This window comes from Salmo salar, chromosome 14 (genome assembly GCF_965601325.2).
Source record: "Salmo salar chromosome 14, fSalSal1, whole genome shotgun sequence".
Classification (NCBI taxonomy): Eukaryota; Metazoa; Chordata; class Actinopteri; order Salmoniformes; family Salmonidae; genus Salmo; species Salmo salar.
In genome coordinates, this window is record NC_138304.1 from 54,398,749 (window position 1) to 54,426,523 (window position 27,775).

The 27,775-nt window shown below is 43.4% G+C and overlaps 1 protein-coding gene across 2 annotated transcripts in view; it reads left to right on the forward strand.

Moving 5' to 3' along the window:
* The window catches only part of usp33 (ubiquitin specific peptidase 33), a 61,863-nt gene that overhangs the window by 13,500 nt on the left and 20,588 nt on the right, over positions 1–27,775 (forward strand). For both annotated transcript variants that reach the window (XM_082961044.1, XM_082961045.1), the window contains exons 5-13: positions 7,809–7,961; positions 8,518–8,626; positions 8,732–8,801; positions 11,030–11,143; positions 14,595–14,673; positions 20,854–21,328; positions 22,054–22,194; positions 22,663–22,775; positions 23,820–23,992. In XM_082961044.1, coding sequence (XP_082817170.1) covers positions 7,809–7,961; positions 8,518–8,626; positions 8,732–8,801; positions 11,030–11,143; positions 14,595–14,673; positions 20,854–21,328; positions 22,054–22,194; positions 22,663–22,775; positions 23,820–23,992 — 1,427 coding nt within the window. The remainder of the gene's footprint in view (positions 1–7,808; positions 7,962–8,517; positions 8,627–8,731; positions 8,802–11,029; positions 11,144–14,594; positions 14,674–20,853; positions 21,329–22,053; positions 22,195–22,662; positions 22,776–23,819; positions 23,993–27,775) is intronic.

Sequence of the window (27,775 nt, forward strand, 5' to 3'; positions counted from 1 at the left end):
AATGTTCAGGATGGTTCAGAACATACCTACAGGACTAGATAAATGTTCAGGAGGGTGCAGAACATACCTACAGGACTAGATAAATGTTCAGGATGGTGCAGAAAGTACACTGAGGGGAAAAAGTATTTGATCCCCTGTTGATTTTGTACATTTGTCCACTGACAAAGAAATGATCAGTCTATAATTTTAATGGTAGGTTTATTTGAACAGTGAGAGACAGAATAACAACAAAAATATTGAGAAAAACGCATGTCAAAAATGTTATAAAATGATTTGCATTTTAATGAGGGAAATAAGTATTTGACCCCCTCTCAATCAGAAAGATTTCTGGCTCCCAGGTGTCTTTTATACAGGTAACGAGCTGAGATTAGGAGCACACTCTTAAAGGGAGTGCTCCTAATCTCAGCTTGTTACCTGTATAAAAGACACCTGGGAGCCAGAAATCTTTCTGATTCCAAACTCTCCACCATGGCCAAGACCAAAGAGCTCTCCAAGGATGTCAGGGACAAGATTGTAGACCTACACAAGGCTGGAATGGGCTACAAGACCATCGCCAAGCAGCTTGGTGAGAAGGTGACAACAGTTGGTGCGATTATTCGCAAATGGAAGAAACTGCCTATCTCCCTCGGCCTGGGGCTCCATGCAAGATCTCACCTCATGGAGTTGCAATAATCATGAGAACGGTGAGGAATCAGCCCAGAACTACATGGGAGGATCTTGTCAATGATTTCAAGGCAGCTGGGACCATAGTCACCAAGAAAACAATTGGTAACACACTACACCGTGAAGGACTGAAATCCTGCAGCGCCCGCAAGGTCCCCCTGCTCAAGAAAGCACATATACATGCCCGTCTGAAGTTTGCCAATGAACATCTGAAGGATTCAGAGGACAACTGGGTGAAAGTGTTGTGGTCAGATGAGACCAAAATGGAGCTCTTTGGCATCAACTCAACTCGCCGTGTTTGGAGGAGGAATGCTGCCTATGACCCCAAGAACACCATCCCCACCGTCAAACATGGAGGTGGAAACATTATGCTTTGGGGGTGTTTTTCTGCTAAGGGGACAGGACAACTTCACCGCATCATTTGACGGGGCCATGTACTGTCAAATCTTGGGTGAGAACCTCCTTCCCTCAGCCAGGGCATTGAAATTGGGTCGTGGATGGGTATTCCAGCGTGACAATGACCCAAAACACACGGCCAAGGCAACAAAGGAGTGGCTCAAGAAGAAGCACATTAAGGTCCTGGAGTGGCCTAGCCAGTCTCCAGACCGTAATCCCATAGAAAATCTGTGGAGGGAGCTGAAGGTTCGAGTTGCCAAACGTCAGCCTCGAAACCTTAATGACTTGGAGAAGATCTGCAAAGAGGAGTGGGACAAAATCCCTCCTGAGATGTGTGCAAACCTGGTGGCCAACTACAAGAAACGTCTGACCTCTGTGATTGCCAACAAGGGTTTTGCCACCAAGTACTAAATCATGTTTTGCAGAGGGGTCAAATACTTATTTCCCTCATGAAAATGCTAATCATTTTCTAACATTTCTGACATGCGTTTTTCTGGATTTTTTTGTTGTTAATCTGTCTCTCACTGTTCAAATAAACCTACCATTAACCTGTTAGGGCTAGGGGGCAGTTTCGACACGGCTGGATAAAAAACGTACCCGATTTAATCTGGATACTACTCCTGCCCAGTAACTAGAATATGCATATAATTAGAAAACACTCCAAAGTTTCTAAAACTGTTTGAATGGTGTCTGTGAGTATAACAGAACTCAAATGGCAGGTCAAAACCTGAGAGATTCCTTTACAGGAAGTGGCCTGTCTGACCATTTATTGTCTTTCTTTGACATCTCATTCAATTACAAAGGATCTCTGCGGTAACGTGACACTTCCCACGGCTCCAATAGGCTCTCAGAGCCCGGGAAAAACCTGAATGTCGTCATTTCAGCTCCAGGCTGAAACACATTATCGCCTTTCTCAAGTGGCCGATCAAGGGACTGTGGGCTTAGGCGCGTGCACTGGCCGCCCCCGTCTTTGTGATTTTTCCTCTGTTTGCCGAAAAGGAGATTCCCGGTCGGAATATTATCGCTTTTTTACGAGATAAATTGCATAAAAATTGATTTTAAACAGCGGTTGACATGCTTCGAGGTACGGTATTGGAATATTTAGAATTTTTTTGTCACGAATTGCGCTATGCGCACGACCCTGATTTACCATTTCGGATAGTGTCTGGGACGCACGAACAAAACGCCGCTATTCGGATATAACGATGGATTATTTTGGACCAAACCAACATTTGTTATTGAAGTAGCAGTCCTGGGAGTGCATTCTGACGAAGACAACAAAAGGTAATCAAACTTTTATAATAGTAAATCTGATTTTGGTGAAGGCTAAACTTGCCGGGTGTCTAAATAGCTAGCCCGTGATGGCTGGGCTATGTACTTAGAATATTGCAAAATGTGCTTTCACCAAAAAGCTATTTTAAAATCGGACATATCGAGTGCATAGAGGAGTTCTGTATCTATAATTCTTAAAATAATTGTTATGCTTTTTGTGAACGTTTATCGTGAGTAATTTAGTAAATTGTTAGTAAATTCCCCGGAAGTTTGCGGGGGGTATGCTAGTTCTGAACGTCACATGCTAATGTAAAAAGCTGTTTTTTGATATAAATATGAACTTGACTGAACAAAACATGCATGTATTGTATAACATAATGTCCTAGGTGTGTCATCTGATGAAGATCATCAAAGGTTTGTGCTGCATTTAGCTGTCTTCTGGGTTTTTGTGACATTATATGCTAGCTTGAAAAATGGGTGTCTGATTATTTCTGGCTTGGTACTCTGCTGACATAATCTAATGTTTTGCTTTCGTTGTAAAGCCTTTTTGAAATCGGACAGTGTGGTTAGATTAACGAGAGTCTTGTCTTTTAAATAGCTGTAAAATAGTCATATGTTTGAGAAATTGAAGTAATAGGATTTTTAAGGTATTTGAAAATCGCGCCACAGGATTCAACTGGCTGTTACGTAGGTGGGACGAATTCGTCCCGCCTGCCCCAGAGAGGTTAAAATTATAGACTGATCATTTCTTTGTCAGTGGGCAAACATACAAAATCAGCAGGGGATCAAATACTTTTTTCCCTCACTGTACCTACAGGACTAGGTTGATATTCAGGATGGTGCAGGAGAGAGAAGGTGTTGAAGTGAGGGATGGGAGAAGGAAGTGTGTGGAGGGAAAGGAGGTGGTGACGAGAGAGGGAGTGTGATGGGGAGGAGAAGGGAACAGACGAAAGGGATGTGAGATGTTCAAGGAGATGAGAGTCCCTGTTTGTGTTGCCATTTAAAAGGAATACGATTATTACATTGTCATCATCCACCCCCCCTTCTCTTTCCTTTCTCTCTATCAATCTCTCACTCACACACACATTCATACAGTTGAAGTCCGGAAGTTTACATACACTTAGGTTGGAGTCATTAAAACTCGTTTTTCAACCACTCCACAAATTTCTTGTTAACAAACTATAGTTTTGGCAAGTCTGTTAGGACATCTACTTTGTGCATGACAAGTCATTTTTCCAACAATTGTTTACAGACAGATTATTCCACTTATAATTCACTGTATCACAATTCCAGTTGGTCAGAAGTTTACATACACTAAGTTGACTGTGCCTTTTAAACAGCTTGGAAAATTCCAGAAAATTATGTCATTGCTTTAGAAGCTTCTGAAGCTTCAATTGAGTCAATTGGAGATGTTTTTTGAAAATTTTGCAAATGTATTACTCAGTACTTTGAAGCACCTTTGGCAGCGATTTACAGCCTTGGCACACCTGTATTTGGTTAGTCTCTCCCATTTTTCTCTGCAGATTATCCAAGCTCTGTTAGGTTGGATGGGCCACTCAAGGTCATTCAGACTTGTCCCGAAGTCACTCCTGCGTTGTCTTGGCTGTGTGCTTAGGGTTGTTGTCCTGTTGGAAATTGAACCTTCACCTTAGTCTGAGGTCCTGAGTGCTCTGGAGCAGGTTTTCATCAAGGATTTCTCTGTACTTTGCTCCGTTCATCTTTCCCTCGATCCTGACTAGTCTCCCAGTCCCTGCCACTGAAAAACATCCCCACAGCATGATGCTGCCACCACCATGCTTCACCGTTGGGATGCTGCCAGGTTTCCTCCAGATGTGACTCTTGGCATTCAGGCCAAAGGAGTTCAATCTTGGTTTCATCAGACCAGAGAATCTTGTTTCTCATGGTCTGAGAGTCTTTTGGTGCCTTTTGGCAAACTCCAAGTGAGCTGTTGTGCCTTTTACTGAGGAGTGGCTTCCCTCAGGCCACTCTACCATAAAGCCCTGATCAACAAATTGGATGCAGTCGATCACAGTGCCACCACTGTGACCTGTACGCTCTCGTTGGCTGGCCCTCACTTCATACTCGTTGCCAAACCCACTGGTTCCAGGTCATCTACAAGACCCTACTAGGTAAAGTCCCACCTTATCTCAGCTCACTGGTCACCATAGCAGTACCCACCTGTAGCACGCGCTCCAGCAGGTATATCTCTCTGGTCACCCCCAGGGCCAATTCCTCCTTTGGCAGCCTCTCCTTCCAGTTCTCTGCTGCCAATGACTGGAACGAACTGCAAAAATCTCTGAAACTGGAAACACTTTTCTCCTTCACTAGCTTTAAGCACCAGCTGTCAGAGCAGCTCACAGATCACTGCACCTGTACATAGCCCATCTATAAATAGCCCAAACAATTACCTCATCCCCTACTATATTTATTTATTTTGCTCCCTTGCACCCCAGTATTTCTACTTTGCACATTCACCTACTGCAAATCTACCATTCAAGTGTTTTACTTGCTATATTGTATTTACTTTGCCACCATGGCCTTTTTTTGCCTTTACCTCCCTTATCTCACCTCATTTGCTCACATTGTATATAGACTTATTTTTCTACTGTATTATTGACTGTATGTTTGTTTTACTCCATGTGTAACTCTGTGTTGTTGTATGTGTCGAACTGCTTTGCTTTATTCTTGGCCAGGTCGCAGTTGTAAATGAGAACTTGTTCTCAACTAGCCTACCTGGTGAAATAAATAAAATAAAAATTGGTGGAGTGCTGCAGAGATGGTTGTCCTTCTGGAAGGTTCTCCCATCTCCACAGAAGAACTCTGGAGCTTTGTCTAAGTGACCATTCAACTTATTTTTTATACATTTGCAAAAATGTCTCTAAACCTGTTTTCACTTTGTCATTATTGGGCATTGTGTGTACATTGAAGACATTTTTTTATTTAATCCATTTTAGAATAAGGCTGTAATGTAACAATGTGGAAAAGTCAAGGGGTCTGAATACTTTCCCGAATGCACTGTATGTTGAAGTGGATGGGGCTCAAGCTGCATCCCTGTCTCACCCCACAGCCCTTAGGAAAGAGATCAGTGTGTTTTATTGCCATTTTGTTTGTGTACAATTTTATGTGATGTCGTGCTTTCCCCCAACACCACTTTCCATCATTTTATAAAGCAGACCCTCATGTCAAATTGATTCAAAAGCTTTTTTTTTTTTTTTTTTTAAATCAACAAAGCATGAAAAGACTTTGGTTTTGTTTCAATATGGGTGTGCAACGGTGTATATGTTTTATCATTTTGTTTAGTATACCATCAACACCACAAGTCTTTTTGTGTTGGGAGGGTTTGTATTTTGTCCTGTAGTTCATCCAATGTAATTGGAGAATCCAGTGGGTTCTGGTAGTCTTTAATATCTGATTCTAAGATTTGTAATTGATCATGGAAATTGTTGTAATTGATCATGTATATGTTTTTGTTCTTTGTAAAATGGATAAAAGGTTGGAGAAGTGGTTTATCTATAAATCAAATTTTTGGACAAAATATTTACTAAATAAACTGAAGTAACAATAAAATAACAACGAGGCTATATATAGAATGTACCCGTATCGAGTCAATATGCAGGATAGGCTGTCTTCATTAAAGTATGGGGATTCTAGTGGGGAGATATAGGTAGGATGGAGAAGCTGTCTTCATTAAAGTATGGGGATTATAGTGGGGGGATATAGGTAGCACACAGGAAGACATTTTTCTCTGAGATAATTTCCTTGTGAATTTCTAGCCAAATGTTCCTGTTTTTGATTAATAGTGACTTAGTTCTGCTCTTTACTAAATTAGCCTACTTGCTGAGTCTCTTCTGTTTTTGCTCCTGGTAGTATGGTGATGGGACTACCAGCTCTCTGTAACCTAGAGGGCAACCAGTGGGTTCATCTCCCTTCTACCCTGTATCACACGTGGTAGTATGGTGGATGGGACTTCCAGCTCTCTGTAACCCACAGGACAACCAGTGGGTCCGTCTCCCTTATACCCTGTATCACACCTGGTGGATGGGACTTCCAGCTATCTGTAACCTAGAGGGCAACCAGTGGGTCCATCTCCTCTATACCATGTTTCTTGTAGGATGACAATGTCTGTATTTCTGAAGTCCAGGTTCCTGCTCTTTAGGCCAAAGGCAGATGACCTCAGGCTTGGATATTCCAGGATGAGATAGTAAAGGCTTTGTGTTCCATAAAGTGTCCAATGTTGTGTGGTTTGGCCTCAGACCAGTAAGTGTGAGCAGAGCTTACTGAGTATCTGGTACATGCCATTTTCTTGGGCTAGTGTAAGAGTGGGGGTTGGGCCTGTTTGCCTGCTCGAGGCCTGGGCGTATGAGTGACTTCATGTTGAGGCCATCTTTGTGGGAGTCTGGGGGCATGGGGTGGGCATAGGTCTGATCTGAGGGGGCCTAAATGGGGTATGACCCCCCCCCCCCCCCCTTTCTCTCTCTCTCTCTCCCTCCCTTTCTCTCTCTCTCCCTCCCTTTCTCACACTCCCTCTTTCTCATTTTAATTCAAGGCATTTTATTGGCATGGGAAACGTATGTTTACATTTGCCAAAGCAAGTGAAGTAGATAATAAACAAGTGAAATGAATGATAAAAATGAACAGTAATCATTACTCACACGTGCCAAAAGAATAGACATTTCAAATGTCATATATATATATATATATATATATATATATATATATATATATATATATATATATATATATATCTATATCTCATGTTTCCCATGCCAATAAAGCATATATATATATAATGTGCAAATAGTGAAGTACAAAAGGGAAAAAGAATAAACTGAAATGCATTTCTCTCTCTCCCCCTCTCAATTCAAAGGGCTTTATTGGCATGGGAAACATGAGTTTACATTGCCAAAGCAAGTGAAATATAATCTCTGTCTCTCTGTCTCTCTCTCTCTCTCTGTGTCTCATCAGACCAGTCATGTGTCAGTCCTTTCTGTCTTTTAAAAAAAAGAATTAAGCACACGTGGTACACTGTGAACACCATGGATGCACCCTCTCCAGTGTATAGCGCACAGCCATCTATCCAGTCATCTATCTAACACTTAGCTGTCGTCTTTCTGGATCATCCATTATTAATATGTATTCCTGTGGGAGCTGGGGTTGGATTCACTACTAAAGCTGCTAGACGGTAGAGGCGGAAAGGATCAGGCAGTGTGCTTTCATAGCTGTAGTCTTTCCCGTCTCTGCCAGCTCTGCTGTCAACACTGAACACTAATGCAGACACATGAATAATGAAACAAGTGTCTGACTAGTCTACAGCTGTCTGTCCCCGCTGTTTGTCCCCGCTGTCTATCCAGACAGCTCTGGGTTAATGATAACAATAAAAGTTATATTTCTTTATAACATAGAAATATATCCTGTATTACACCTCTATAAACCTTTTATTACCCCTTCGTAACATGTTTCTAACCCCTCTATAACAGGGGACGAGGCACAACCTGACAGTGAACCTGACCACTCTGAGGGTATGGTGTTATGCCTGTGGGAAAGAGGTGTTCCTGGAGCGTAAACTGGGCCCTCACTGCCCTGTCCCCAGCACCAAGACCCTCACTTCACCTCAGACCAACAACACACAGGTAATATTACCATCTGGGACAAATATTGATTGATACCTGAATCTCAAACCACAAATGAAGTTCCCTCGGGATAAATACAGTTGTCTATATCTAAGGCCTAAACAAACGTCCACAACCCCAACCAAAATCATGCCAGAACTTGAAAATTGTACAATTCACTCTATAGATATACATATTTTGAGACCACGTTGAAAAGTAAATCATTATTCAGTTATGCAATGTTTTCTTTCACTATGGAATGCTGTCAAAGCGTTGAGACATTCTGCTGTTGTCAATTCCTCATGTTACTTTTAATGTTGCCTAGATAAGGATGGTTCTGATATGGTTCTAGACGAGGATGCTTCTAGATAAGGATGGTTCTGATATGGTTCTAGATGAGGATGGTTCTCGACGAGGATGGTTCTCATATGGTTCTAGACGAGGATGGTTCTCAGATGGTTCTAGACGAGGATGGTTCTAGACGAGGATGGTTCTAGACGAGGATGGTTCTCGTATGGTTCTGGACGAGGATGGTTCTAGACGTGGATGGTTCTGATGTGGTTGTCTTCTGTTCCAGGAGTGTACCAGGGCGCAGGGCAGTCCCACTTCTCTGAGACTGCCCCCTACTAATGGCTGTGAAGACCTGGGCATGGAGACGGAGGAAGAGGACGAGCTACGCGCCCGAGGTACGCCTTCATCTGACTGGACCAATGCTCAAGCTAGCATCAGCCATGCTCTCTCTCTGCTGTTCTGTAGCGAGATCAAACTCTTTGTGTCCGTCTCCTCTGTAGGTCTGACGGGACTGAAGAACATAGGGAACACCTGCTATATGAATGCAGCCCTGCAGGCCCTGTCCAACTGGTGAGGCCCGTAGACAGCTCTGAAGTCATCCAGGTGTTCCTATGGAAAACTCCCGATTTTGGCGCAAGAAGTCGGAAGTATTTTGAATTTGAAGTGTGCCATATTGCTGAATGGCACCAAAAAAATTGCTAAGGATCATGGTCGGCAGTGGCTGTAACTAGCAAAGGATCATGGTCAATGTAGTCGTTTTTCGTCCTGCCTGACAATAGTCAACTCAACCAGAGAGTTTTTCTAAACCTAGAGGCGCGACATCGGGGACGCTTAGCGAAACGGACTATGCCGGGGGTTTGTGAAGTCAATGAGAGATGTGAAAAAAATCTTCCTTTTAGTTGTTCATTTTCTCAAAGTATAAAGGTACAACCTAGATTCAAGCCGATGTCTTAAGCAGTTTAACATTTATTACTCCAACCTCGTGAATGTGACAGACACCTTTTTTATTTTAGTCAAAAACTGCTTCATATCGAAGGAGTGCATTTCATTTGATTGCCTGCACATGCGCAGTTCGATGCGAGACAACCGTTTGACCCGACGATGTGTTTCTACCAACGTTGCCATGACATCGCCTACTAGTGTGACGGGGGGATTTCTATTGGAGAAGCAGTGTCTGCCTACCGGAAGCCTTTCGATGAGCCCGCTCATCGTAGCTCGGTTAGGCTAGATTGGATTACCTCATATTAATTAATTAATTAAATTTATTAATTAATTATACAATAGTTTAAGAAACACAATCAAGATTATCTTTATAATTTATGCAACTGCATAATTTTGTCATAATAAAAAAACAACCGACAAATGAAGTTTGGCATTCAACATTTGTTTGATTTATAATTTCATACTAAATTGATATTTCAGTGTGAGCGTAATCCTCCTTCTCCATGCCATCTTCGGTCGCCCGCTGTTTTTCCCCCCTCGGTCCCGGCTGTTTTTCCCCCCTCGGTCGCCGGCTGTTTTTTCCCCCTCGGTCGCCGGCTGTTTTTTCCCCCTCGGTCGCCGGCTGTTTTTCCCCCCTCGGTCGCCGGCTGTTTTTCCCCCCTCGGTCGCCGGCTGTTTTTCCCCCCTCGGTCGCCGGCTGTTTTCCCCCCCCCCCTCGGTCGCCGGCTGTTTTCCCCCCCCCCTCGGTCGCCGGCTGTTTTCCCCCCCCCCCCTCGGTCGCCGGCTGTTTTTCCCCCCCCCCTCGGTCGCCGGCTGTTTTTCCCCCCCCCCTCGGTCGCCGGCTGTTTTTCCCTCCCCCCCTCGGTCGCCGGCTGTTTTTTTTCCCCCCCTCGGTCGCCGGCTGTTTTTTTTTCCCCCTCGGTCGCCCGCTGTCAACCACATAGACGGTGCATTCAGAAAGTATTCAGACCCCCTTTGATTTTGTTATGTTATAGCCTAATTCTAAAATGGATTGAATACATTTTTCCCTCATCAATCTACATGCAATACCCCATAATGACAAAGCAAAAATATATATTTTTTGCAAATGTATTAAAAATGAACTGATTTACATAAGTATTCAGAACCTTTGCAAATGAGACTTGAAATTGAGCTCAGGTGCATCCTGTTTCCATTGATTGGAGCTTGAATGGAGTCTACCTGTGTAAATTGTATTTTATTTTATTTTACCTTTAACTAGCCGAGTCAGTTAAGAACAAATTCTTATTTTCAATGACGGCCTAGGAACAGTGGGTTAACTGCCTTGTTCAGGGGCAGAACAGATTTGTACCTTGTCAGCTCGGGGATTCGATCTAGCAACCTTTCAGTTACTAGTCCAACGCTCTAACCACTAGGCTACGCTAGGTGTGTTTATTGACCTCTCTGTCTCCCCCTATGCGGTCAGGTGTGTTTATTGACCTCTCTGTCTCCCCCTATGCGGTCAGGTGTGTTTATTGACCTCTCTGTCTCCCCCTATGCGGTCAGGTGTGTTTATTGACCTCTCTGTCTCCCCCTATGCGGTCAGGTGTGTTTATTGACCTCTCTGTCTCCCCCTATGCGGTCAGGTGTGTTTATTGACCTCTCTGTCTCCCCCTATGCGGTCAGGTGTGTTTATTGACCTCTCTGTCTCCCCCTATGCGGTCAGGTGTGTTTATTGACCTCTCTGTCTCCCCCTATGCGGTCAGGTGTGTTTATTGACCTCTCTGTCTCCCCCCTGTGCAGTACGTTGTTTGTTTCTGTGCGTGTATTAAGATGTATGACCTCTCTCCTTTCTACAGACTTCCTCTAACCCAGTTCGTCTCTCTCTCTCTCTCTAGTCCTCCGCTGACCCAATTCTTTGTGGAGTGTGGAGGTCTGGTGAGGACAGACAAGAAGCCTGCTCTGAGTAAGAGCTACCAGAAACTGGTGGCAGACCTCTGGCACAAGAACAGGTACACTGCTTATCCTCACGCTGTCCTCTGAGTCAGTCCTCGTCACCTGGGTGCTGTCCATCCGTCCATTCAGACAGTTTAGAAGAGTATGTTTGGGTTCATTTCACAGATTCTGCAGGGCTCATCAATGAGCGGGTTAGCCTATAGTGGTCTCTGTAGGCCGTCCTAACCTTGTGCTGTGGTCTCTGTAAGCCGTACTAACCTTGTTCTGTGGTCTCTGTAGGCCGTACTAACCTTGTTCTGTGGTCTCTGTAGGCCGTACTAACCTTGTTCTGTGGTCTCTGTAGGCTGTCCTAACCTTGGTCTGTGGTCTCTGTAGGCCGTCCTAACCTTGGTCTCTGTAGGCCGTACTAACCTTGTTCTGTGGTCTCTGTAGGCCGTACTAACCTTGTTCTGTGGTCTCTGTAGGCCGTCCTAACCTTGTTCTGTGGTCTCTGTAGGCCGGACTAACCTTGTTCTGTGGTCTCTGTAGGCCGGACTAACCTTGTTCTGTGGTCTCTGTAGGCCGTCCTAACCTTGGTCTGTGGTCTCTGTAGGCCGGACTAACCTTGTTCTGTGGTCTCTGTAGGCCGGACTAACCTTGTTCTGTGGTCTCTGTAGGCCGGACTAACCTTGTTCTGTGGTCTCTGTAGGCCGGACTAACCTTGTTCTGTGGTCTCTGTAGGCCGGACTAACCTTGTTCTGTGGTCTCTGTAGGCCGGACTAACCTTGTTCTGTGGTCTCTGTAGGCCGGACTAACCTTGTTCTGTGGTCTCTGTAGGCCGGACTAACCTTGTTCTGTGGTCTCTGTAGGCCGGACTAACCTTGTTCTGTGGTCTCTGTAGGCCGGACTAACCTTGTTCTGTGTCTCTGTAGGCCGTACTAACCTTGTTCTGTGGTTTCTGTAGGCCGTCCTAACCTTGGTCTCTGTAGGCCGTACTAACCTTGGTCTGTGGTCTCTGTAGGCCGGACTAACCTTGTTCTGTGGTCTCTGTAGGCCGGACTAACCTTGTTCTGTGGTCTCTGTAGGCCGGACTAACCTTGTTCTGTGGTCTCTGTAGGACGGACTAACCGTGTTCTGTGGTCTCTGTAGGCCGTACTAACCTTGTTCTGTGTCTCTGTAGGCCGTACTAACCTTGTTCTGTGGTTTCTGTAGGCCGTCCTAACCTTGTTCTCTGTAGGCCGTCCTAACCTTGTTCTCTGTAGGCCGTCCTAACCTTGGTCTGTGGTCTCTGTAGGCCGTCCTAACCTTGTTCTGTGGTCTCTGTAGGCCGGACTAACCTTGTTCTGTGGTCTCTGTAGGCCGGACTAACCTTGTTCTGTGGTCTCTGTAGGCCGGACTAACCTTGTTCTGTGGTCTCTGTAGGCCGGACTAACCTTGTTCTGTGGTCTCTGTAGGCCGGACTAACCTTATCTGTGGTCTCTGTAGGCCGGACTAACCTTGTTCTGTGGTCTCTGTAGGCCGGACTAACCCTGTTCTGTGGTCTCTGTAGGCCGTCCTAACTAGAGGTCGACCGATTAATCGGAATGGCCAATTAATTAGGGCCAATTTCAAGTTTTCATAACAGTTGGAAATTGGTATATTTTTGGACACCGATTTTCTAAAATGTTTTCTTTTTACACCTTTATTTAACTAGGCAGGTCAGTTAAGAACACGTTCTTATTTTCAACGACAGCCTAGGAACGGTGGGTTAACTGCCTTGTTCAGGGGCAGAACGACAGATTTATACCTTGTTAGTCCAACACTCTAACCACCTGCCTTACATTGCACTCCACGAGGAGCCTGCATGGCAGGCTGACTACCTGTTACGCGAGGGCAGCAAGAAGCCAAGGTAAGTTGCTAGCTAGCATTGAACTCATCTTATAAAAAACAGTGAATCTTAACATAATCACTAGTTAACTACACATGGTTGATGATATTACTAGTTTATCTAGCGTGTCCTGCGTTGCATATAATCGATGCGGTGCCTGTTAATTTACCATCGAATCACAGCCTACTTCGACAAACGGGTGATGATTTAGCACTGTCGTTGCACCTAACCATAAACATCAATGCCTTTCTTTAAAATCAATACAGAAGTATATATTTTTAAACCTGCATATTTAGTTAATATTGCCTGCTAACATGAATTTCTTATAATTAGGGAAATTGTGTCACTTCTCTTGCGTTCCGTGCAAACAGTCAGGGTATATGCAGCAGTTTGGGCTGCCTGGCTCGTTGCGAACTGTGTGAAGACCATTTATTCCTAACAAACACCATAATTAATTTGCCAGAATTTTACATAATTATGACATAACATTGAAGGTTGTAACAGGAATATTTAGACTTAGGGATGCCACCCGTTAGATAAATTACGGAACGGTTCCGTATTTCACTGAAAGACTAAACGTTTTGTTCTCGAAATGATAGTTTCCGGATTCGACCATATTAATGACCAAAGGCTTGTATTTCTGTGTGTTATTATGTTATAATTAAGTCTATGATTTGATATTTGATAGAGAAGTCTGACTGAGCGGTGGTAGGCAGCAGCAGGCTCGTAAGCATTCATTCAAACAGCACTTTCCTGCGTTTGCCAGCAGCTCTTCGCAATGCTTCAAGCATTGAGCTGTTTATGACTTCAAGCCCATCAACTCCCGAGATTAGGCTGGTGTAACCAATGTGAAATGGCTAGCTAGTTAGCGGGGTGCGCGCTAATAGCGTTTCAATCGGTGACGTCACTCGCTCTGAGACTTGGAGTAGTTGTTCCCCTTGCTCTGCAAGGGCCGCGGCTTTTGTGGAGCGATGGGTAACGATGCTTCGAGGGTGGCTGTTGTCGATGTGTTCCTGGTTCGAGCCCAGGTAGGAGCGAGGAGAGGGACGGAAGCTATACTGTTACACTGGCAATACTAAAGTGCCTATAAGAACATCCAGTAGTCAAAGGTATATGAAATACAAATGGTATAGAGAGAAATAGTCCTATAATTCCTATAATAACTACAACCTAAAACTTCTTACCTGGGAATATTGAAGACTCATGTTAAAAGGAACCACCAGCTTTCATATGTTCTCATGTTCTGAGCAAAGAACTTAAACATTAGCTTTTTTACATGGCACATATTCCACTTTTACTTTCTTCTCCAACACTTTGTTTTTGCATTATTTAAACCAAATTGAACATGTTTCATTATTTATTTGAGGCTAAATTGATTTTATTGTTGTATTATATTAATTTAAAATAAGTGTTAACCAGTATTGTTGTAATTGTCACTATTACAAAAAAAAAAAAATTGTCCGATTAATCAGCCGAGGCTTTTTTTGGTCCCCCAATAATCGGTATTGGCGTTGAAAAAAAATCATAATCGGTCGACCTCTATTCCTAACCCTGTTCTGTGGAGTTGTAGGCCGTCCTAACCTTGTTCTGTGGTCTCTGTAGGCCGTCCTAACCTTGTTCTGGTCTCTTTAGGCCGTCCTAACATTGTTCTGTCTCTTTAGGCCATCCTATGTGATCCCTACCAATCTGTTCCAGGGGATCAAGGCTGTTAACCCCATGTTCAGAGGATACTCCCAACAGGTAGGTGTGTTCTCATTCAGTCTGGTAATATGGTCGATATTCAGGATATCTAGTACTCCCAACGGGCAGGTGTCTTCTCCAGGGCTGTTAGTACTCCCAACGGGCAGGTGTCTTCTCCAGGGCTGTTAGTACTCCCAACGGGCAGGTGTCTTCTCCAGGGCTGTTAGTACTCCCAACGGGCAGGTGTCTTCTCCAGGGCTGTTAGTACTCCCAACGGGCAGGTGTCTTCTCCAGGGCTGTTAGTACTCCCAACGGGCAGGTGTCTTCTCCAGGGCTGTTAGTACTCCCAACGGGCAGGTGTCTTCTCCAGGGCTGTTAGTACTCCCAACGGGCAGGTGTCTTCTCCAGGGCTGTTAGTACTCCCAACGGGCAGGTGTCTTCTCCAGGGCTGTTAGTACTCCCAACGGGCAGGTGTCTTCTCTAGGGCTGTTAGTACTCCCAAACAAAGCGTAGTAGATACAGCTCCTACAGCACTGGAACCATTCATTTACTTCTCCAGACAAAGAGGACTCCATTGGAGAGGGAGAACTCATCTGGGATTAACTTCGTTAGCTTGATAGCTAACGTTAGCAGCTTGCCTCACGCAGCACGACGCATCTCCTAGACATAGAGTTGATCAGGCTGTTGATTGTGGCCTGTGGAATGTTGTCCTACTCCTCTTCAATGGCTGTGCCATAGTTGCTGCATATTGCCGGGAACTGGAACACGCTGTCGTACACGTCGATCCAGAGAATCCCAAAACGTTCTCAATGGGTGACATGTCTGGTGAGTATGCAGGTCATGGAAGAACTGGGACATTTTCAGCTTCCAGTAATTGTGTACAGATCCTTGTGACACAGGGCCGTGCATTATCATGCTGAAACATGAGGTGATGGCGGCGGATGAATGGCACGACGATGGGCCTCAGGATCTCATCACGGTATCTCTGTGCATTCAAAGTGCCATCAAATAAAATGCAATTGTTCGTTGTCCGTAGCTTATGTCTGTCCATACCATTACCCCACCGCCACCATGGGGCACTCTGTTCACAACATTGACATCCGCAAACCGCTCGCCCACACGACGTCACACAAGTGGTCTGCGGTTGTGAAGCTGGTTGGGCGTACTGCCAAATTCTCTAAAACAGTGTTGGAGGTGGCTTATGGTAGAGAAATGAACATTAACCTCTCTAGGGAAGGTGGGACGAAATCGTCCCACCTACGTAACAGCCAGTGGAATCCCGTGGCGCGTTATTCATATACCTTAGAAATGCTATTACTTCAATTTCTCAAACATATGACCATTTTACACCATTTTAAAGACAAGACTCTCGTTAATCTAACCACACTGTCCGATTTCAAAAAGGCTTTACAACGAAAGCAAAACATTCGATTATGTCAGCAGAGTACCCAGACAGAAATAATCAGACACCCATTTTTCAAGCTAGCATATAATGTCACATAAACCCAAACCACAGCTAAATGCAGCACTAACCTTTGATGATCTTCATCAGATGACACGCCTAGGACATTATGTTATACAATACATGCATGTTTTGTTCAATCAAGTTCATATTTATATCAAAAACCAGCTTTTTACATTAGCATGTGACGTTCAGAACTAGCATACCCCCCGCAAACTTCCGGTGAATTTACTAAATTACTCACGATAAACGTTCACAAAAAACATAATTATTTTAAGAATTATAGATACAGAACTCCTCTATGCACTCGCTATGTCCGATTTTAAAATAGCTTTTCGGTGAAAGCACATTTTGCAATATTCTCAGTAGATAGCCCAGGCATCACAGGGTTAGCTATTTAGACACCCACCAAGTTTAGCCCTCGCCAAAGTCAGATTTACTATAAGAAAAATGTTATTACCTTTGCTGTTCTTCGTCAGAATGCACTGCCAGGACTTCTACTTCAATAACAAATGTTGGTTTGGTTCAAAATAATCCATAGTTATGTTCAAATATCCTCTGTTTTGTTAGTGCGTTCAAGACACTATCCGAAGTGTAAAGAAGGGTGACACGCCCGAGGCGTTTCGTGACCAAAAAATTCTAAATATTCCATTACCGTACTTCGAAGCATGTCAACCGCTGTTTAAAATCTATTTTTATGCAATTTTTCTTGTAAAAAAGCGATAATATTCCGACCGGGAATCTGTGTTTTAGTACAAAGAGAGAGAAAATAAAAACATGGGGTCGCCTCGTACATGCGCCTCAGTCTCATTGTCCTCTGATAGACCACTTTACCAAAGGCGCTAATGTTTTTCAGCCAGGGGCTGCCTCGACATCATTCAGCTTTTTCCCGGGTTCTGAGAGCCTATGGGAGCCGTAGGAAGTGTCACGTTACAGCAAAGATCCTAAGTTTTCAATAAAAAGAGTCAAGAAGCCCAAGGAATGGTCAGAGAGGGCACTTCCTGTACAGAATCTTCTCAGGTTTTTGCCTGCCATATGAGTTCTGTTATACTCACAGACACCATTCAAACAGTTTTAGAAACTTTAGGGTGTTTTCTATCCAAAGCCAATAATTATATGCATATTCTAGTTTCTGGGCAGTAGTAATAACCAGATTAAATCGGTACGTTTTTTTATCCGGCCGTGTAAATACAGCCCCCTAGCCCTAACAGGTTAAATACTCTGGCAACAGCACTGGTGGACATTCCTGCAGTAAATATGCCAATTGCACACTCCCTCAACTTGAGGCATCTGTGGCATTGTGTTGCGTTGTGACAAAACTGCACATTTTAGAGGCCTTTTATTGTCCCCAGCACAAGGTGCACCTGTGTAATGATCATGTTTAATCAGCTTCTTGACATGTCAGGTGGATGGATTATCTTGGCAAAGGAGGAATGTAAATTTATTTTTGTACAACATTTGAGGGAAATACGTTTTTTTTGTCTGTATGGAACATTTCTGGGATATTTTATTTCAGCTCATGAAACATGAGACCAACACTTTACATGTTACATTTGTATTTTTGTTCAGTGTAGATGTTTACATTTGGACTCTGAGGTTCTTGCGCTGTCTGATGAATCAGCGAGGAATATAACCATATTATATCTATAAGATGCAGTGCCTTCAGAAAATATTCATGTTGCTTGAATTTTCCACATTTTGTTGTTACGTCCTGAAATCGAAATGGAGTAAATCGTTTTTTTTTCTCACCATCTACACACAATACCCCATAATGACTAAGTGAAAACATGTTTTTAGCAATTATTATTTTTTTTTTTTAAATACAGAAATGTCTAAATTACAGAAATTCTCATACCCCCGAGTCAATACATGTTAGAATCACCTTTGGAAGATGATTCCAGCTGTGAGTCATTCTGGGTAAGTCTTGTGGTAGCTAATTTCTGCATTACAGAATGAGGAGAGAGATCAACTTCACACACCAGTCACAGTTATACTAAAACTACATCTTTAATAATAAGAGCTTTGCAAAAGCACTTGACTTTCAATGATGCGCTATCTCTAATGAACCATTGAAAGTGACAACACAAAAGTACAAAGATCTTTTATAGCCAAGATACACCCCTCTCAACGTACATGACGAACCACAGATCTTAGGAACAGTTCACAAAGGGACTTTATATTTGAGAAAGGAGTATCCCTTAGCCAGATAACATTCGCTATTAATTATCGTTCAGTTTGGTCCCTAATGACGAGGTTCTAATCTCGTTCCTGGTACTTCATAGTACAAAAACACCAACTCATCCAATGGCATATATGAATTGTCAACTCTAGATATTCCCATCTCAAGTAAACCCCCTCTTGATCCCACTCCTGGACAAGCTCACAACCGGAGTGACTTGCGCACAGACATTGTGGAGGCAAATAATTGGTTCCCCATTAATCACACCATCCCTTCACATGGTTTAAGAATAGGTAAAGACACATTCACATATGAAGACAATGTTCCATTCTGTCCTCTTCCCTTTCTGATATTCTGCATAGCACCAGAGACATGTAAAAGACAAGTCTGACCTCTCCCCTCTCTGGGCCCCAGGTGACTGAGCCCCAGCTGAGGGAAGAAGTACAACTGAAAGACACAAGAGTCCAAAGATATACTTTCTAATGACAAGTATCTCACATAAGCATATTACGCTAATAAAACATCTTAAAACATCTATGTTACCCAACTAATTCTGATTCATCTGCCACAGTCTCCCGTTTTATTATTTTCAACTTTCTTCAAGCTCTGTCATGATGGTTCCTAGAAAACCATTTTCAAGTAGATTTAAATCAAAACTGTAACTAGGCCACACAGGAACATTCACTGCCGCCTTGGTAAGCAATTCCAATGTTGATTTGTCATTGTGTTGTAGGTTATTGTCCTGCTGAAAGGTGAATTCATCTCGCCGTGTCTGGTGGAAAGCAGACTGAACCAGGCTTTCCTCTAGGATTTTGCTTGTGCTTAGCTCCTTTTTCTTTTTATCCTGAAAAACTCTCCAGTCCTTAACGATTACAAAGCATACCCATAACATGATGCAGCCACCACTATGATTGAAAATATGGAGAGTGGCACACAGTAATGTGTTGTATTGGGTTTGCCCCAAACATATTCTTTTTTTTCTTTCTTTTTCCCTCCAGTATTACATTAGTGCCTTGTTGCAAACAGGATGCATGTTTTGGTGTAGTTTCATTAGCAAGGACACATGTCTCTTTGTAGTGACTGGGTGTATTGATACACCATCAAACGTGTAATTAATAACTTCACCATGCTCAAAGGGATATTCAATGTCTGCTTTTTTAAATTTTAACCCATCAACCAATGGGTGCCCTTCTTTGAGGTATTGGAGAACCTCCCTGGTCTTTGTGGTTGAATCTGTGTTTGAAATTCACTGCCCGACTGAGGGACCTTACAGATAATTGATTGTGTGGGGTACAGCGATGAGGTAGTCATTCAACCATCATGTTAAACACCATTATTGAACACAGAGTGAGTCCATGCAACTTATTATGTGACTTGTTAAACACATTTTTACTCCTGAACTTATTTAGGCTCCACATAACAAAGGGGTTGAATACTTATTGACTCAAGAAATGTCCGATTTAAAAAAAAAAATAATAATAATAAATAAATAAACTAAGTTTTCATCCATTTGAAAAAATGAAATAAAAACATACTTCCACTTTTACATTGTGGACGTCTATAATATGTTTCCATTAGGACTAGAACCATATCAGAGCTATACTATAATGTTTCCAATAGGACTAGAACCATATTAGAACTATACTATGTTTCCAATAGGACTAGAACCATATTAGAACTATACTATAATGTTTCCAATAGGACTAGAACCATATTAAAACTATACTATAATGTTTCCAATAGGACTAGAACCATATTAGAACTATACTATAATGTTTCCAATAGGACTAGAACCATATTAAAACTATACTATAATGTTTCCAATAGGACTAGAACCATATTAGAACTATACTATAATAATGTTTCCAATAGGACTAGAACCATATTAGAACTATACTATAATAATGTTTCCAATAGGACTAGAACCATCTTAGAACTATACTATAATAATGTTTCCAATAGGACTAGAACCATCTTAGAACTATACTATAATAATGTTTCCAATAGGACTAGAACCATATTGTAACTATACTATAATAATATATGTTTCCATTAGGATTAGAACTATACTATAATAATGTTTCCATTAGGACTAGAACCATATACGAACTATAGTATAATGTTTCCATTAGGACTAGAACCATATTAGAACTATACTATAATAATGTTTCCATTAGGACTAGAACCATATTAGAACTATACTTTAATGTTTCCAATAGGACTAGAACCATATTGTAACTATACTATAATAATATATGTTTCCATTAGGATTAGAACTATACTATAATAATGTTTCCATTAGGACTAGAACCATATTAGAACTATACTATAATAATGTTTCCATTAGGACTAGAACCATATTGTAACTATACTATAATAATGTTTCCAGTAGGACTAGAACCATATTGTAACTATACTATAATATCTGTTTCCATTAGGATTAGAACTATACTATAATGTTTCCAATAGGACTAGAACCATATTAGAACTATACTATAATGTTTCCATTAGGACTAGAACCATATTAGAACTATACTATAATATCTGTTTCCATTAGGACTAGAACCATATTGTAACTATACTATAATGTTTCCATTAGGACTCTCAGGAGTTCCTGCGCTGTCTGATGGACCAGCTGCACGAGGAGCTCAAGGAGCCGCTGGCCGAGCCCCTCGACAACGACCAACACTCGCACGCCATCGCCATGGACGACTGCCCCGACGACGACAGCCGCAGCCAATCAGACGGAGACTTTCAGTCGTGCGAGTCTTGCGGCAGCAGCAGCGAGCGGGCGGACATCAAAAGCGGGAGCGGGGATGGTCGGTCGGCAGCGCCGTCGGGCGAGGAGTCTAACGAGGCAGAGATGCTGATCTCTGATGGACCTGACTCCTCCAACTCCTTGGGACAAACCAATAGGGAGTGGCAGAAGGAGAAGAACCTGATCAACAACCTCTATCGGGGGTCAGGGTCGTCAGGGGGAGACCTATATAAAGACGTGGAGAACACTTCCGAGGCCGTGCCCATCATCAGCAGCCAGGGGGCCGTCAAGGTCCAGATACAGGGAAACATGGCTGGTAGGTAAACCTTGATTATTTAATTATGAACGACTGGATGGATGGATGAATCAAGTAGGTTCAAACCATCATATCAGTCTTGCTTGCCTCAATATTGTCGGGGCGGAAGGATAGCCTAGTGGTTAGAGCGTTGGGCTAGTAACCAAAAGGTTGCAAGTTTGAATCCCCGAGCTGACAAGGTACAAATCTGTTGTTTCTGCCCCTGAACAAGGCAGTTAACCCACTGTTCCTAGGCCGTCATTGAAGATAAGAATTTGTTTTTATCTGACTTGCCTAGTTAAATAAAGGTAAAATAAAACAAATTACATTTGTTATCCTGCTGAGCCTGTCTGTGTACCTCAACATTGTGTTAGCCTGCTGAGCTTAAGCCTAGTTGTTGATATGACCAGGATGGGTTGATACTGTGACCAGGATGGGTTGATACTGTGACCAGGATGGGTTGATACTGTGACCAGGATGGGCTGATACTGTGACCAGGATGGGCTGATACTGTGACCAGGATGGGCTGATACTGTGACCAGGATGGGCTGATACTGTGACCAGGATGGGCTGATACTGTGACCAGGATGGGTTGATACTGTGACCAGGATGACAACTTGACAATTTAGTCTTCTATGCAAATGTATCTATAGTCCGATAAGCTTGACCGGTCAAATGTATTTTCGGCGGCTAGCCGATTTTTAACCTTTAACATCCCTAGTCTCTTCCTCTCTCCCTCGCTCCAGACTCATTCCCCGAGGGAGTCTCCAGCAGCACCAGACCCCAGACTCCAGTCCCCATGGAAGGACACTCCTTCACCAAGATGTCCTCCAGTCCACCCAAGAACAACTGTGTCTGGCCAGGAATCTCCTCCAGCCATCTGAAAAGTATTTACTATGTAGCACATAGAATATCTCTCTGGGGACAATTCAGTAGTAATGTAGGCAGAAAGACACTGCAGTGGCAATGTAGGCAGAAAGACACTGCAGTGGCAATGTAGGCAGAAAGACACTGCAGTGGCAATGTAGGCAGAAAGACACTGCAGTGGCAATGTAGGCAGAAAGACACTGCAGTGGCAATGTAGGCAGAAAGACACTGCAGTGGCAATGTAGGCAGAAAGACACTGCAGTGGCAATGTAGGCAGAAAGACACTGCAGTGGCAATGTAGGCAGAAAGACACTGCAGTGGCAATGTAGGCAGAAAGACACTGCCGTGGTAATGTAGGCAGAAAGACACTGCCGTGGTAATGCAAACAATGTAAAGAAAAAATATTGTTGTCTGTGTAGCCTGACTCTCTCTCTCTCGCTCTGCCTCTCGCTCTGCCTCTCGCTCTGCCTCTCGCTCTGCCTCTTCAGTGACCTCGTTTTCCTCACCGAAGTGCAAGCGTCAGAAGAAGTACCGTAGTGTGATATCAGACGTGTTTGATGGGACCATTGTCAGCTCAGTGCAGTGTCTGACCTGCGATAGGGTGAGTAGTTTGTCTAGCCGTCTTGTTGAGCACCTAGCCTGACGACTCGACGTTCTCCCGCTGCTCTGTCGTTTCGCTACAGACTTTAGTCTGAGGCTGCAATTATTCAAGTAATCTGTGGCGTCGAGGGGCGTTGTACAAAACATAGTCACCAGCTATTGGATCGTCTCTAACCAATCAAAGCCAATTACACATTTTCACACCGCCGCATTACCCACGTGTGTCCTGACTCTGGCCCCAGCCCATCAGTTTCTGGACCAATTAGACGGCCCCAAATGTGTTGTCATTCGGTGAAGGGTCGAGGAGGTACTCCGTTGCAGGCTCATTGGTGAGAAGAAACTCACAGCCAGCCAGGCAATGGGGCATAATTAACATGGAATAGACCTTAACCCTCTGTCTCCCCCTGTCCTGTAAAGGATGGACCATCTGTCTCCCCCTGTCCTGTAAAGGATGGACCCTCTGTCCCCCTGTCCTGTAAAGGATGGACCCTCTGTCCCCCTGTCCTGTAAAGGATGGACCATCTGTCTCCCCCTGTCCTGTAAAGGATGGACCCTCTGTCCCCCTGTCCTGTAAAGGATGGACCCTCTGTCCCCCTGTCCTGTAAAGGATGGACCCTCTGTCCCCCTGTCCTGTAAAGGATGGACCCTCTGTCCCCCTGTCCTGTAAAGGATGGACCCTCTGTCCCCCTGTCCTGTAAAGGATGGACCCTCTGTCCCCCTGTCCTGTAAAGGATGGACCCTCTGTCCCCCTGTCCTGTAAAGGATGGACCCTCTGTCCCCCTGTCCTGTAAAGGATGGACCATTCTCTATGGCCTTTATTGTTACCATTTAAACGTGTGAAAAAACAACTGTACTTGCCTTCCTATTCCTCATCTCTACATCCTGATTACATTACTGATGAATGTGTTTTCTATGACAGGGGTTTGTTCTGCTTGCATTTCTTATAAGTATTTCATGTGTAATTTTGATTATTTAGGCTTCATCTGTGACTCCCTGATTTTAAAAGGTTAAATTAATAAATTGACTTCCCTTCATTCTTCTCCAGGTGTCAGTGACCCTCGAGAACTTCCAGGACTTGTCCCTGCCCATCCCAGGTAAGGAGGACCTGGCTAAGCTCCACTCCTCCTCCCATCAGACCTCTCTGGTCAAGGCTGGGTCCTGTGGAGAGGTCTACGCTGCTCAGGGATGGGTCGCCTTCGTCATGGAATACATCAAGAGGTACGGACAGCCTGGCGGCCATAACTTTTATACCCCCTTATGGGTACGGACAGCCTGGCGGCCCTAACTAGTATACCCCCTTATGGGTACGGACAGCCTGGCGGCCCTAACTATTATACCCCCTTATGGGTACGGACAGCCTGGCAACCCTAACTAGTATACCCTTTAATGGGTACGGACAGCCTGGCGACCCTAACTATTATACCCTTTAATGGGTACGGACAGCCTGGCGACCCTAACTAGTATACCCTTTAATGGGTACCCCCCCAGGAAGAGTAGTTGCTGCCTTGACAGGAAGTAGTCGGGATCCTTAATAAATGCAAACACATCTGTTATGTTATTAGTTAAATAGTACATTACTACAGAGCCTTCAGAAAGTATTCACACCTCTTGACTTTCTCCACATGTTGTTTAGTTACAGACTGAATTTAAAATGGATGTCATTAAAATGTCACTGGCCTACACACAATACACCATCATGTCAAAGTGAAATGATGTTTTCAGACATTTTTACAAATCAAACCAAATGAAAAGCTGACATTTCTTGAGTCAATAAGTATTCAACTACTTTTATGTGGCGCCTAAATAAGTTCAGGAGTAAAAATGTGTTTAACAAGTCACATAATAAGTTGCATGGACTCACTGTGTGCAATAATAGTGTTTAACATGATTTCTGAACGACTACCTCATCTCTGTACCCCACACATACAATTATCTGTAAGGTCCCTCAGTCCAGCAGTGAATTTCAAACACAGATTCAACCACAAAGACCAGGGAGGTTCTCCAATGCCTCAAAGAAGGGCACCCATTGGTCGATGGGTATAAATAAAAAATCTGACATTGAATATCCATTTGAGCATGGTGAAGTTATTAATTGCACTTTGGATGGTGTATCCGATACACCCAGTCACTACAAAGATACAGGCGTCCTTCCTAACTCAGTTGCCGGAGAGAAAGGAAACAGCTCAGTGATTTCACCATGAAGCCAATGATAACTTTGACGCAGTTAGAGTTTAATGGCTGTGATAGGATAAAACTGAGGATGGATCAACAACATTGTAGTTACTCCACAATACTGAACTAATTGACAGTGTGAAAAGAAGGAAGCCTGTACAGAATAAAAATATTCTAGAACATGCTTCCTGTTTGCAACAAGGTACTAAAGTAATACTGCAAAAGAATGTGGCAAAGATATTCAGTTTTTGTCTTGAATAGAAAGTGTTATGTTTCCAATATCCAATACAACACATTACTGCATATGACTCTCAAGCGTAGTGGTTGCTGAATCATTAGGGGCTGCAGGGTAGCCTAGTGGTTAGAGCGTTGGACTAATAACCAGCAGGTAGCCTAGTGGTTAGTGTAGGGTCAGCAGGTAGCCTAATGGTTAGAGCGCTGGACCAGTAACCAGCAGGTAGCCTAGAGGTTAGAGCGTTGGACTAGTAACCAGCAGGTAGCCTAGTGGTTAGAGCGTTGGACTAGTAACCAGCAGGTAGCCTAGTGGTTAGAGCGTTGGACTAGTAACCAGCAGGTAGCCTAGTGGTTAGAGCGTTGGACTAGTAACCAGTAGGGTAGCCTAGTGGTTAGAGCGTTGGACCAGTAACCAGCAGGTAGCCTAGTGGTTAGAGCGATGGACTAGTAACCAGCAGGTAGCCTAGTGGTTAGAGCGATGGACTAGTAACCAGCAGGTAGCCTAGTGGTTAGAGCGTTGGACTAGTAACCAGCAGGTAGCCTAGTGGTTAGAGCGTTGGAATAGTAACCATCAGGTAGCCTAGTGGTTAGAGCGATGGACTAGTAACCAGCAGGTAGCCTAGTGGTTAGAGCGTTGGACTAGTAACCAAAAAGGTTGCAAGATCAAATCCCCGAAGCTGACAAGGTAAAAATCTGTCGTTCTGCCCCTGAACAAGGCAGTTAACCCACTGTTCCTAGGCCGTCATTGAAAATAAGAAAATAAGAATTTGTCCTTAACTGACTTGCCTAGTTTAATAAAGATTTAAAAAATGTATGCGCATGCTTGTAATTATTAATGACTGGGGAGTTTTTCAGGATAAATAAGAAATGGGGTGGCGCTGAGCACAGGCACAATCCTAGAGGAAAACCTGATTCAGTTTTCATTCCACCAGACACTGGGAGATGAATTCACCTTTCAGCAGGATAACTGCTAAAAATAAAATGGTTTGTTTTAAATAGACCGTTCCAGGCACCATCATTGCTCCCCGCGGGCGTATAATACAGACGAGGCAACTCTTGACTACGGAGGGTTTTACACACGTCCAACCTGTTCCCAGGAGCTGGATAAAGATCCATAAAGAAAGAGGGGAATGTCCACTCACTGTTCTACTGCTCGCAAATGTCATAATTAATCATTATTACTGATCCAATTTGCACTTGTCCAGAAATAGCAGATAAAATTCAGCCGTGTACGTTGTCACCATAGATGGTGAACCAGTATTAATACATTTTAATATTATTTTTTTTAATGTTTCATTTGATTTAAAAATCATTAAATTATTTTAAACCAACAATTATATTTTTTCTAAATAGGATGGGGTCAGGAACATAAATCCCATCTCAGGATCATAAATCCCATCTCTCGTTCCACGAGGATAAGGCTGTGTCCACACGTTGGCCTAAGGGCTTTGGCAAGAGGCATGGATGTTCGTCCTGTTCACTGAATATAGTTTATTAAATGGTATTCACTAACCTTACAATAGGCCTCGCTTATAACAACCATGTAGCCAACAAAATGTTTTTGGGAAATATTAGTTTATACACATTCGCATTTAGAAAATGCACTGCATGTTCAAGCCAAGGACAATTGACATTGCCAAGGACATTGCCCAAAACATTCAAATAAGATTAGCCTACCATCGCCTGATATGGCCTGTTAGTGACTTTGCCATGTGAAAGGTAAACAAATGGATCAAGCTAATAGACTAGCACAGGAGGTTGGTGGCACTTTAATTAGGGAGGACGGGCTCGTGGTAATGGCTGGAGCGGAATCAGTGGAATGGTATCAAATACATCAAACGCATTGGTTTGATGTCGTTCCACGAACTCCGTTCCAGACATTTTGATGAGCCGTTCTCCCCTCAGCAGCCTCCATCCACTGTGTAGTCCAGGCTACAAACGGGTTCAGCACCAAGGACAGCGATCAGAATTCCCCGCTATTTGACAGTTGGGTCCAACAGATGAAAGTGTACAAGGATAAAGGGAAAAACAATAAGCAGTCTCTATTGTAATAACTTGATATTCCTCAACAGACTTCCTACAGTCACTGACACCTTTCATTCAGTGGGCATCTCACATAGGCCTAATAAGTCCACACTTTTCACAGAAAGCTGTAAGGACAGAAATAATGTCCAATGTAAAGAAAAAAGGGGAATGTCTGACTGTTTTGCTGCTTGTGATATTTGAAATAAACATTGTTTATAGACTACTGATTAGGCTCCCGAGTGGCGCAGCATCTCGGTGCTAGAGGCGTCACTACAGACCCTGGTTCGATTCCAGGCTGTATCACAACCGGCCGTGATTTGGATTCCCGTAGGGCGGAGCACAATTAACCCAGCGTCGTCCGGGTTTGGCCGTCATTGTAAATAAGAATTTGTTCTTAACTGACTTGCCTAGTTAAATAAATGTTTAATAAAATACTGTGCGCCTCCACTGAATAATTGGTGCCATAACCGATTTGCGTTTACCGCTAAGACCAGCGTTTTGTGAGTCTTAAATACCACCTGTAGAGTTCCTTGAAATTGACACACATTTTTGATGACACCTAAAATCTGT